Source organism: Ctenopharyngodon idella, chromosome 11 (genome assembly GCF_019924925.1).
Source record: "Ctenopharyngodon idella isolate HZGC_01 chromosome 11, HZGC01, whole genome shotgun sequence".
NCBI classification, from domain to species: domain Eukaryota; kingdom Metazoa; phylum Chordata; class Actinopteri; order Cypriniformes; family Xenocyprididae; genus Ctenopharyngodon; species Ctenopharyngodon idella.
The window spans coordinates 3,553,775-3,566,862 of NC_067230.1; the positions used below are offsets into that span (position 1 = coordinate 3,553,775).

Here is a 13,088-nt window from a genome sequence, read left to right on the forward strand (position 1 = left end):
GTGAATAAAACATGTGATTTGAAAGTCTTTTAGTTTTCATTTTATTCAAATTTAAAAAAAAACTTTCCAACTTTTCTGGAATTCGGGTTGATTTTCATTTTAATACTAAATTGACTTATTCTTCCAAACTTTCTGACTGGAATTATGAAGTCGTCAACTATTTAATGTACTAATTTCATTTTTATTTATTTATTTTTTTTGGTAACACTTTACAATAAGGTCCCATTAGTTAACGTTAGTTAATGCAATAACTAATATTAACTAACAACGAGCAATACATGTGGAGATTTCTGACCCAAACTTATGGTGTTTAAAGATATTCTTATAACTGAAATCTACTGATGCAAACAGATAAACTGCAATAAAATAAACACTTAAAAGTGTGTTTTTAAACACTTAAAAGTGTACTTTTCTTCCTACTAGCCCAAAACTGACCAGTGCATGAAAAACCAGTGTTTTTACCTGTAGTGTCATAATGTAAGTTGAACAAAATTGGACACTCATGGGTGCAAGTTCCGACTTACATATCGGTGGGTGCCGTCATACTCGCAACGCTCAATCTTATCAAGCGTAGCGTCTGAGAAATAGAGCTTCTCCGCACGATGGTCGATGGCAAGTCCATTAGGAGTGCGAATGTCACTGCCGATGATCACAAGGACATTGGCACCAGACAGCTGAGCACGCATGATACTGGGAGACTGCTCATTCCAGTTGGTCCAAAACATCAAGCTGGTGAACAGCAGAGGAATGTGAGCCAATGACAAATATTGAGTGCAAAATCTTACTAATGCCATCCTCAATGCAATATGACATCCCTTTCAAAAGGGAACGGTTAATGACAGTGAATGTTGTTGCTACACTGTTGAAAGTTGTTTGTTGTGAAATGAAGAAATTGGACAGAAAAAAACTCACTTCTGACATTCATCCAGGACGAATGCCCGCGGGTGGTCATCTCCTGACATGGTTACTACGTTGTCCCGGTCGAAAGCCCCCCAGCGGCTCTGGTCTACAGTGTGACGGGTGATGGTGGACGTGGTGTAACTGGTCCAGTATAAAGTGTCCCAGGCTCTGTGATACGCCAAGCCTTCCACTGACCCAACGTCTGCAGACAGAAAACATTTAAAAACATTTTAGCTGCTATATTATTGTAGGAAAAAAATGGACAAAAATCCTAATCACAATTATTTTGGTCAATATTGAGGTCAATTATTTAACACGATTACTCATTTACTCTGGAAACATCATGCATTTATTGAAGTAAAAAGCTTTTTAGCATTCATGTTTTGTCTTTCGATGTGAGAGTACAGGTTGAGTGTGTTTTTGTTGAGCACCTGGTTTATGTTTTCATTGACTAGATGTTCTTATGTTGTCGTTGTTCTATGTAGCGCGGCTTGTGTCTTCATAGGCCGCGTGAATTATCAGGAAATTTTAATTCAGAAGTGAACTAATCCTTTAACCCTGCTCTTATTGTTACCTGATTATTAGTTCATTTGCCCCGCCTGCTCTCTTTCATTAACCTCATTTCCTCTCCTATTTATTCTCCTTCTGTTCTCAGTCCTGTGCCAGTTTGTCACTGTATGTACCCCTCGTGTCCAGCCCTGCTAAGCCTTGTCCTGTCCGGTCTCACCTCGTCTCGTCCTGCCTTGCCAGTGTGGTTTCCACTATGGGATACTTTTTGTTTCTTTTTTGTTTTATATATTTCAACAAAAAAAAAGTCCATTGAAGTCTGTGCCTCATTCCTAACCCACAAAACCTGATAAACCTGGGGGTTAACAATGTGCATTTATTTTTAAACAAAAGTTTTTAAAACTATAAAATCAAAAGATAGGCTCTCATGCCAGTTCCAGTGTTTTTACTCAAAGTTTTTTACTTTTGACGAAAATATCCTTTAAATTTAGTCAGTATTTCGTCATGTCATAATCATTAATTTTAGTTAATTTTACCTGACTATAAGGGCACTGAATATATGTCAATGGCATTTTAGTTCATGAGAAATTGCAAAATTAAACTAAATAATTACACTTATTACAGATGCGTTATTACAGAAAGGGCGTATTTAATAAAGACTTAATAAATCATCTGAGATTGAGTTTCTCGCAGACTAAGCTTTGGCCATTTGAAGAAAAGCTTCACATCCAAGTGGAAATAACTCACCATCTATTTTGCACCATGTTTACAAGCAATATCCAAATGTGTGTGTTAGTCATGAGCCAATTATATCCGGACATAACAACAATGAAAAACAGGGGAAAAAAAGATTTGAAAGCAAATGGTTTGTTGCTTGTTTGTTCATTCATTGCCATAGACGGTTCAAAGACGAAAGAACTGACATGTGTTTTTTAATGCCAGATTTATTCCTGGCTTTAATTACATAACCGGTTCATAGCCAGTGTAATGAAAACCACATGTTTAGAGAAAAGCATTTAGCACTTAAAAAAGCCAAAAACAATAAATATTGTAAAAGCACCAAAGTGCATGAATGCAAAAAAAGAAGACCTCTGCTCTGACCATGATGATGAAATGAAATCTTTTTCTATAGAACTCTGTCAGATGTTTACAATATTTGACTTACAACATTCCTGGCTGATATTTTAACTATTTTTCTTAGTCAGCAGTGAAATCATACGAGTGCCTGAAAGCCCAGATTCATGTAGTACTTTATCCATTTCCATAAAAGTTTGATTACTACATAACTAAAGCATAACCTACTATACAAATATACATCATTTTTGTCTTATATATATTAGTGTTGTCATGATACCAAAATTTTGACTTCGATACAATAACTAACTTAAATATCACGATACTGATACTTAAACGATACTATGGCAAAAACCTAAAACAGCAGGAAAGGTAAATAAATAACATATGACAGAACACTTTGTTGTTGTTGTTGTTTTTATTAATAAGCAAAAAGCTTCTTCTCATTTTGCTGTCTGCTGAGACAGAGAGGGAATGTTGGTAATGCTGGTATCACATTCACTAACCTGTCGCTCTTTAAATTCTCTTCAAAATTGTCGGCAAGATGCTTTGCCAAGTTGGATGTGTTGGTTGGCTCCCTTCGCTTGCGTTATTTTGTAACATCTTTTGCAGACGGGCTTTGTGGTGTCCGTGGGCTTGCCCTTACTGTCGGCAATGTAAGCAAAATAATGCCATATTTCGCTTCGTGTATTTGCTTTCTTAACAATTTATGGACGGTCTGCAAGAGCACCTGTATTTGCAGACATACCTCTCGTTTCGTCACCATAAAAGCCGTTGCGCAGTTGAGCGGAATAAACACGCACTCAATGTGCCTTAGAAGCAGCGCGCTGCACGCACACTGCCCCCTGCTGTCGCACATTAGGAAATACAGCTGGCACTCAAAGTACCGGTACTAATAAAATGAAGAACCAGACCGTTTTTAAAAGGAGGGTATATATATATATATATATGATTTGTTTTTCTTATAAACTTGTAATTGTTTTGGCTTTTATCCAATTAGCTAAAAGGTAACATTTAGTCCTTTATTCAACTGACTGGAATTAACTAGTAAATAATTACTTCATGACTACATTTTGAGGTTCTCCATATACTGTAAGTGAGTTTAAATTTCCCAGTAAAAAGTAAAATCAAATGGATAATATACTCCTACAGGGTGAGACTCTACAAATGAATCTGTAAAACTCAAACACTATTGTTCAAAACCACATCTCTGCCTAAAATAAGAGTAAATAAAGCTAAAGGATGCAGAGTGAATCTGGTTTTGATTGTAGTTTCAGACAGACAAACTTTTCCACTTCAGCAAAAGAAAGCCAACATTCTTTCAGGAGACATTTTGGTCGAGAGTTCGCAATTATCATAATTATCCTTCCTTCATTTGGTGTTTGTGGCAACAGAGGAATAAACAGATACGCACATCTTTCTTTGCTCAGTTCTCTTGCTGTGAAAGCCAACCGTCTTATGAAAGAAAGAGTTTATTGTGCGCTCACAAAACGAACTGTCCGTGACTTCAGACTTTCCCTGTCCTGTTTGATTGTGTGTCCGCCGGCTAGAGCAATGATTCAGTGTTTGACTTGTTTTCTCTCCAACTGTGAGCTGCTAATGGAGAGTTGAACAAAAATGTGCTGTGATCAAACCGCCACTGCACATACAGCACAGGGACTTGTTTTGAGCACAGAAAAATAACTATAGTCAGGTTTCCATCCACTTTTTGTGCTGTTCTGTTTTTCAACAAAGTGAAAATGAGTAAAAAAGAAAAAAAGTTAAAGTTTGCGAAAATAAAAGGGACAGGGCCTGGTTGAGCTAGTTAATAGTATGTTGAAACTGGTGGTTATGGTAAGGGGCGGGACATTTCCCAAACATGCTCGAAGCACTTGACCAATCACAACACACCGCTCCAGCCAACCAATCAGAGCACATTGTGCTTTTCAGAAGGAGGGGCTTCATAGAGACAGGAACTAAACAGAGCGTTACTGACAGACTGGGAAGAGAGGAGCTGCAACAATGGAGAATATGAGGAAAATAATGAACATTCAAGCATGAAAACCTGTTCTAGTAGAGCCCAAAAACAACATCAAGACATTGTAAAAGAGCATGGCCTCTTTAAAGTAGATATTAATTATTTGAAACTTACTCTCAACCACCGTCTTCCGATCTGACCCGTCGTCATTGATCTGTTGAATATTCCCAAAATGGATGTCGCTGTAGAAGATCCGATTGGCTCCTTTTCCGCCTCCTCCACGGTAATCGAACGTTAGCGCGATGACGTTTTTCATGTGGTCGGGGTCTTCAAACGGTTTGATGGGTGCGTTAAGGTTGTTTTCATCTGATAAGTGCACACTCTTTAGTATGGTACGTTCTGAATACAGCAGGTATCCGTCATAGTCACGACAACTCTGACCGTCTTCGGCTAGCATTCCGTGAGCGCAAGCACATGTTCGCTGTCCGTTACCACGGTAAAGACAGAGCTGTTGACAGCCACCGTTTTTGTTTTTGCAGACGTTAGTTCCTGCAAAGAGATTTGTTTGAAACAATTAAGAAATGCTGCAACTAAGAGAAATCTGAATCTTGTTCGTAGATTCAATGATAAGTGCTAGATAGGTCAATATCTTTTTCCTTGATCTTGACTTTGCCAAAAAAAAAGTCATAAAAGAACTTCTTATATGTGCAACAAAACCGCCTTTATTTTTAAACCTTTGCAACAATTTGGAACCAAGTGGAACATGGAACAGTCAGAATCAAGAATGCAATGCAGTGGTACAATGAATAATAACATCCACATTCCAAACAGTTCTGTGCATGCTAATTTATGTTGTGTTACAGCACATTTCTATAAGTCATTGAACACCCACCTTGCTGTCGCGCTCTGTTAAAAACCTTGATGTCTTTGAGTTGAACGCCAATGCCCGTCCTTAGACTTACTGAATCTGTTGCATTGTCTTTACTGCCGCGCTTTATCGAACCATTCGCATGAGTTCTAAAGAAAGGAAAAACACTTATTTGTTTGGACAAAGTTCAAAGACTCTTTAAATAGGGTTAGCAAATAAAATAAAGTTACATTAAAATCTGAAAAAAATGTTTAAATCCTGTTTAATTAATTTTCATGTTGGTTCTTTGGAGAAAACAGTGGAGAGGAAGATGATTTCTGTGAAGAGGAATTAATGGGTTAAAGTGTCCAAATATGGTGCACTGACCGGTCACTCCAGTATATGTAGCTTTCAAACACAGATACGGAGAACATGTCCATGTTGTTGCTGGACAGCACCACCTCTCTGTTCTCCCCCGTCTCCAAGTTAATGCGCTCGATCTTATCCGTACGTGCGTCACACCAGTACAGCATATCTTCCTATAGGACACATGAATAATGATCAGTGGTGAAAATCAAGTTTTTAATGTTGCTTTAAGACAAACCATGTGCAAATTCATCAGTCAACACCATTGCTGAGTATTTTCTCCTTAAAACTGCAGTGGACCAAAGACAGGCTCAAAAACACGGTTTGAAACCACCTCGTTTCGTACCGTCAAAAACATGTAACCTATCCCGTCAGTGTGCCGGGCGGGGCTATTCCTATCATTATTTCTACAGATGCTGATTTTTAGAATGCAGCTGTCTGACTCTGACATGGCGAATGTGAACATGGTTTGTGTAACATTATCAACACATTATTAGCTATTTGATAACATAATCAAGCTAAAGGCTAATCATATTAATTACCGTTATGTGTCGACTTCTATTCAAATTCTGAATGGATTATATATAGCCTAGAAAGCCTGCAAAGACTTCCTTTATAATCACTAAAAAGCTGTCTCTCTCGATCTCACAAAGGTGTAATTAATAAAGTTGTTTACACTGCACAATGAATCTTTTATTTACATTGTGTTTCGAGCAGCAAATGGATTCTGACTAAATTAAACACCTCTGATTGGCCACTGCGTTCAAGAGATCAACAAACATGTCTGTGATTGGCTACACTGCTCAAAAAACACGTTGTAAATAGGGTTGAAGGTCCAAATTGCAGTTTCAGTGCAGCTTCAAAAGGCTCTACATGATCCCAGATGAGAAATAAGGGTCTTATCTAGCGAAACGATCTGTGATTTTCTAAAAAAAAAAGTAAAATTTATATACTTTTCAACCACAAAGGCTCGTCTCGCACTGCGTAATCACGTTGGAAAGGTCACGCGTGACGTAGGTGGAAGTTTCACCAGTAAGGTGAAAAACACCTCATCTCATTTTCTCCTCCAACTTCAAAATCATCCAACATCATTGTTTTAATGTTTTTTTTTTTTTTTGTAAAGGGCGTTTGGCTTAGTTTTTGCAAGTTTGCTTTATAAACACTGGATCGTTACTTCTGCCTACGTCACGCGTGACCTTTCCAACATGATTACGTAATGCCTGGCGCATCGCAGAGCAGTGCAAGACAAGCATCTGTGGTTAAAAGTATATACATATCATGTAGGGCCCTTTGAAGCTGCACTGAAACTGCAATTTGGACCTTCAACCCGTTGAAACACAGTGAAGTCAACTATATGGAGAAAAATCCTGGAATGTTTTCCTCAAATCCTTCATTTCTTTTCGACTGAAGAAAGAAAGACATAAACATCTTGGATGACGTGGGAGTGAGTAAACTATCAGGAAATTTGAATTCTGAAGTGAACTAATCCTAATCCTTTAAAACAACAGTGTTCAGACAAAGTTGACATAAATGTGTCATATGCACCTGATAGTCAATGGAGATGCCGTTGGGCCAGCTAATGCTGACGTTCACCAGCACAGCTCGATTAGATCCATCCAGACGAGATCTTTCTATGCGTGGATACTGACCCCACTCCGTCCAAAACAGATACCTGCACACACAACCACCAACACTTCATTCATGCAGCACACACTCACAATAAAAGACAGGAAGTCAGAGTCACGCAGATCTCACCCTTTCTCAGGATGTACAGTAATGGCCCGAGGTTTGTCCAGTCCTTGGGAGATGACCACGTATCTAAACGAGCCATTTAATCTGGCCACCTCAATCACATCAAAGCCCTGATCTGTCCAATAGATGTTTCCTATAGCACACAGTGACAGGAACAAGATCGGTTTATGGACCAGTATTCTGATAAAGCTCTGAAAGCATGTGAAAGCGTCAAAAGTGCTCAAGACACACCGGCGATCCAGTCGACAGCGATGCCCTCCACGCGTCCGATGCCATTAGTGATGACGTCCTCTCTCCACGTCTGATCTCTCTTAGCTCTGCTAATGGTGCTCAAACCCATGTCAACCCAGTAGATGGTGTCGTTATCTGCATAACAACATACATATGAATTATAGTATAGATTAAATACAGTTACAGGAACAGTAATATTTTATTTTACAGTTCTAGTGCTATCTCCATTTAAAGTCACCATAAAAATCTAAATGGACATTTCTTATTTTTTTATGGAATATACCAGTATTTATTACAAATGATTTATCCACCAACAGCAAACCACAAGCATTCAATCAATTCCCCAGCTTACAAATCTGCAGCAAGTTTGTGATGCGATTATGACAATATGGACCAAATCTCTGAGGAATGTTTCCAGGAGCTTGTTGAATTGATGCCATAAAGAATTAAGGCAGTTCTGAAGGTAAAGGGGGTTCAAACCTGTACTAGCAAGGTGTACTTAATAATGTGGCCGTTGAGTGTATATCTGAAAACATAAATCAAGAGTGTTGAGACTCACCGGCATGAAAATCAATCCCAACGGCGAGTGATGTGCCTGAAACCGGTACAAGGGCATCGGACTTGTCTGCAGGGTCCAGTGGGATTCCTCTAATGCCCTCATGTACAGAGTACAGCAGGAATGAACCCACACCTGAAATCAACACAACAATCGTCACACTTCAGGCTCATTCTTCACTTTCATGTCCACAGGTTTGTTGTTATTAAGAGATTTTCATTCTTTATAATGCCTTTGTGTAAAGATTTTGTTGTTTTACACTTGTTCTTCCCTCCAAGACTAATCCTAATATTCAAAGGTGTTTAAAAGTTTGGGATTGACAAGATTTTTTAATATTTCTGAAAGAAGGCTGCACTTATTCGATCAAAAATACAGTAAAAACAGTAATATTGTGAAATATTATTACAATTTAAAATAGCAACTTTCTGTGTGAATATATGTTAAAATGTAATATATTCCTGTGATCAAAGCTGATTTTTCAGCATCATTACTCCAGTGTCACATGATCCTCCAGAAATCATTCTAATATGATGATTTGCTGCTCAAGAAATATTTATGATTATTATCAATGATATTGTTATCTTAAAGTAAAACATGACATTTTTTACAGGATTCTTTGATGAATAGAAATTTTTAAAAAGGCATTTATTTGAAATAAAAAGCTTTTGTAACATTATAAATATATTTAATTTCACTTTTGATTTCTTGCTGAATATAAATATTAATTTCTTATTACTGACCCCAATTTTTTTGTGTAGGGTAGTGCATAAAAATCCATAATAACTATTATTATTATATTCCGATATTTTTAACTGTCATTGATGATTAGTAAACAAGCAAACCATCTATTTTATAAAAAAAATTATTTATATAAAATTTACATAATTTTTTTTTTCATTTGTGATGTTTTTCAAGATGTAATTTTGACAAAGTAATAAATAAAAAGTGTGAATATTTAAAAAATGCTAGCTTTGCCACAAAATGTTATGAAAAAAATCTGAAAATTGTGGTTAAAATGTTTCAGAAAAATTCTGTCAAAATTCTCCTGTATATACAGTCATATTCAAACCAAAAATTATAGACATTTTTGATATTTTTTTACTAGTGGGTGCAGAACACTATAGTTCATTTATGTAAGTGAGGATAGCAAAATAAAGTAAACTGTGACATATTATACCCAAAAATTCTTCATACAGTGGACTACCAGTAAAACTGATAAAAAATTTGGAACCAAAAATTATTCAGACACTTTGACCTGACCATGTTTTGCTTAAGTGTTATCTGACATAATTAAGATTATATTAAGATTAATATAATTAATTTTTTCTGACACAGTTTAACTCTGAGATCTTGTCATATTTTATTGCAATTTTTTTAAACTATAGTGAATAAACTGTATTAATGAATGAAATGTTCAAGGTGTCTGAATAAATTTTGGTTTGACTGTATATATGTTAGTAGGAAGTTCATTTTCCAAAAGTCTACAAGGTCAAAACTGCCTTTTGTTCACTGACTACAACAGCATTTTGTAGAGTCTGTAGAAAATACAAAACAAATTGATAGATAATTGCAGAAAACAACTATTAAGCCTACAGTATTCAAATGATATTATTGTGCAGTGTGCTGCTCCCCTGCATGTTTCTTATGGTGTTTCCAGCTGTTCCCTGAAGGAAATGCAAACACTGTGGTCTATTGTACCTCCATGCCTTTTTCCCAAAAGGAAGTCACACATAATTGAGAGTTTGAATGTCAGGTGTGTGTGTTTGATTCGTACCCTCACAGGACTGCTGTCCACTCCTCAGGCTGTATCCTGCGGTGCACATGCAGGAGCGGCTGGAGGGAGACGTGGGCAGACACAGCTGAGAGCAGTCACCATTGTTGTTACTGCACATGTTTGAACCTGATAATACAACACGGCCAACAAACTCAATTAACCAACGGGACAATTTCAGTACAAAGTCTGCATCTATAGAAAAACCACCCACAATCCAGTTTAAGCAGATGCTATCTGCACTGATACTGATTCAGTATTTAAATCAAGGCAAGGTCATTTTTTTCAGCACAAACACTCTTTTTTTTCTATGCTAATAAGGCTTACTGTACAGTAGATTGCTCCTTATTCATAAAAGTTATACTTGCACAATGAACTGGCCTGAAAATTTCAATAGAGTGCATCAGTGCCGCCCATTTTTCAGCAACATTTCCATTAATTTTTCCCATAAGGATTTTAAAAAAAGTCTGTTAAAATGTTGAGCCATAAATCAAACCAACCAGCAATAAGGAGAATCACAACATTACAAACTTTGATAGGAAGCAAAAATGTATTTGAATATTTGTTAAAAAGACAAAGGTACAAGATTCTGAAACTGACAATGCTTCACAATCCCATGAAGCATTCCAAATGACGATCAAATTAAAAAACTCTGGAGAAATATAAAACTATTCACTTAAGGTTGTTGATTATATGAGTAGAAACAAGAAAAAACAATTAACTTTATTGCAAAATTATATATATATATATATATATATATATAGGCGGTAACGTCGCTGTTTTTGAAGTAATTAACTCGCAGCTTCATTGTTTTAAGAGAGAGAGACACTGACAGACGCAGGTAATTTACATATACCTCTCTCTCTCTCTCTCTCTCTCTCTCTAAAATCAATTTAATTAAATGCTATAATTCATTAATTCAAATAAATGCAATCTTACCGCACTACTTCATATCTGTGTCTAATTTTTAAGCAGGTAGAATGCTTGATCTAACAAGCTGTAATTGATTAAATTAAGCATCATTTTTATCCTTCTGGTAAATTGTTGTGCTGTAAACATCATTAACAGCTTTAACTTGTCAGTGCTGGCAAATGACCGTGGTATATCCACGGCTAGCTGTGCATTAAACCATTTGAATGCACTCCACTTCATGTCGGGTGGTTCTTTGCATACACTATCTGTGGATTATCCCTTACATATATAGTATTTTGCCAGCACAGCGAGTCCAACTCAATTACATCATTTGCTGGTGCTTCATGGGAGTGGGCGGAGCTAAGAGCTCTTTTGGAACAATTTGCTTGCTGCGACTCTCTGATTGGTGGAAATTTCTGTACCATCATGGGTAATGTAGTTTTTCACCCAAAATTCAATTGTTAAACATGATTATTTTAAAAATAAGTTGAAATAATGTAGGCTGATCAACAACCTCAAAACTCACAGTAGTGTTATTTTTAAAAATTAATTTTCTTATGAAGAAGACAGAGTTTTTACTTCCGGAACACTTTTTTGGGTATCACTTGAACGATTCCTTATACACTGCATATGCAAATGATTTTTGTACCTGTCTGCACGGTCTCATTGTAGATCTTCATGTGCATCATGGGAGATGTGCTGTTTCTTAAGACCTTCCAGTCTCCTCCATCACTCTTATCACACGTGCCGATCTGATCCGTGCCCTGATCCGCCCACCACAGCTTATCACCTACACAACATCAATCACATCATTATTGTTCAGAAAAAGAAAAGAAATGAAAGGATCTTGCAGTGCAGTGCTATATTTACCCATGATAGCCAGTGCAGAGGCTTTGTTCAGTTTGCCTTTGACGGTGTCTAACACCTCCAGTCCAGATCCGTCCAGCTTGCAGCGGTTAATGGTGCTGTTTCCTGAGCTGATCCAGTACAGCTGCTCCATGTCAAAGTCTATGGACAGACCTGCAGGCAAAGAACACAGACTTTCTGAACTGTTTCAGAGCAACGAATGAGTGTTTTACAGTTCTATACTACAGTTATCATGAAGAAGGTCATCAGACACACATAGTCTCTTACTAACCATGCATATAAACATATTTATGTCTAAAACTGCGTGTTTTTGTGAATTTATGATCAAATCTAGAATCAACTTAAAGCCTTACAGAAACATGGAAAGTGTTCATTTAAAATTGTTGTATGTATGAATATAATATAACTAAAAAGACACATTGTAACCTCCATTATTCCTGAAACTGTTCCTCTAGTACTGCTATTCACCTTTTATCTCAGCTCAACAAGTGTTTTAACTTCATTGACTAACTAAACACAGGGCTCAACAGTAATAATTTCTTCTTCTTGCCCAGTCAGGCTAGTAGTTCAGACTTTGCTGCTATATATTATATTAAAATACAGTATGTAAGCACAGATTAGGAGAGAAAACAGATATAAAGTGCCGACAGTTGACATAATGTCATCTAGCGACATTTAGCTACTTTGTGAGCAGGCTTTAGCTACAGTCAATGTTTTTATTTTTGGAAATGTAAATGTATAATTTTATATTTAATGTACAGATATTAAATCAAATTAATGACTACATTAGTTAACATAAACTAACAATGAGCAATACTTTTACAGCATTTATTAATCTTAGTTCATGTTAATCTCAGCATTTACTAATACATTGTTAAGAAAAAAGTTGTATCTTTTAACATTAATGCACTGTGAACTAACACTATGGGTACTATCATACACCCAGCGCAGGCACGACGCAAGTGTTTTTTGCTAGTTTCAGCCCGACGCATTTATCATTTTTTTACGTCCTGTGCCATGTTGTTTAAATAGCGAATGCATTTGCGCCAATTTGTGTGCCCATGGGCGTGCTTGTCTGAAAACGAGGTGTGTTCAGGCGCATTGTTGGCGTGTTGCTATTTTGAGGAACTGGAAACGACTGCTCCATTGACCAACAAAAACCTGGTCTAAAGTCAATGGGGCAGTATTTTTTTTTTGTTATTTATAGAGCACGTTAGTAATATGTGCCTATAGGCGGGTGCACAACGCTCGTACACTCTGCTTATTACACACACAGGGACGCGCAGCAGCACACAAACATGACAAATATTAAAAATAAAGGATCACAATGTAAAAGATTATCATTGTG

The 13,088-nt window shown here is 36.9% G+C and overlaps 1 protein-coding gene across 4 annotated transcripts in view; it reads right to left on the reverse strand.

Moving 5' to 3' along the window:
• lrp1aa (low density lipoprotein receptor-related protein 1Aa) overlaps positions 1 to 13,088 on the reverse strand; it is a 177,184-nt gene that overhangs the window by 54,211 nt on the left and 109,885 nt on the right. For all 4 annotated transcript variants that reach the window (XM_051912126.1, XM_051912128.1, XM_051912127.1 and 1 more), the window contains 12 exons: positions 11,744 to 11,893; positions 11,523 to 11,663; positions 9,965 to 10,090; positions 8,194 to 8,325; positions 7,635 to 7,769; positions 7,407 to 7,536; positions 7,197 to 7,323; positions 5,673 to 5,824; positions 5,331 to 5,455; positions 4,613 to 4,987; positions 913 to 1,102; positions 525 to 729 (listed from right to left, as the gene is read on the reverse strand). In XM_051912126.1, the coding sequence (XP_051768086.1) occupies positions 525 to 729; positions 913 to 1,102; positions 4,613 to 4,987; positions 5,331 to 5,455; positions 5,673 to 5,824; positions 7,197 to 7,323; positions 7,407 to 7,536; positions 7,635 to 7,769; positions 8,194 to 8,325; positions 9,965 to 10,090; positions 11,523 to 11,663; positions 11,744 to 11,893 (1,988 nt within the window). The remainder of the gene's footprint in view (positions 1 to 524; positions 730 to 912; positions 1,103 to 4,612; positions 4,988 to 5,330; positions 5,456 to 5,672; positions 5,825 to 7,196; positions 7,324 to 7,406; positions 7,537 to 7,634; positions 7,770 to 8,193; positions 8,326 to 9,964; positions 10,091 to 11,522; positions 11,664 to 11,743; positions 11,894 to 13,088) is intronic.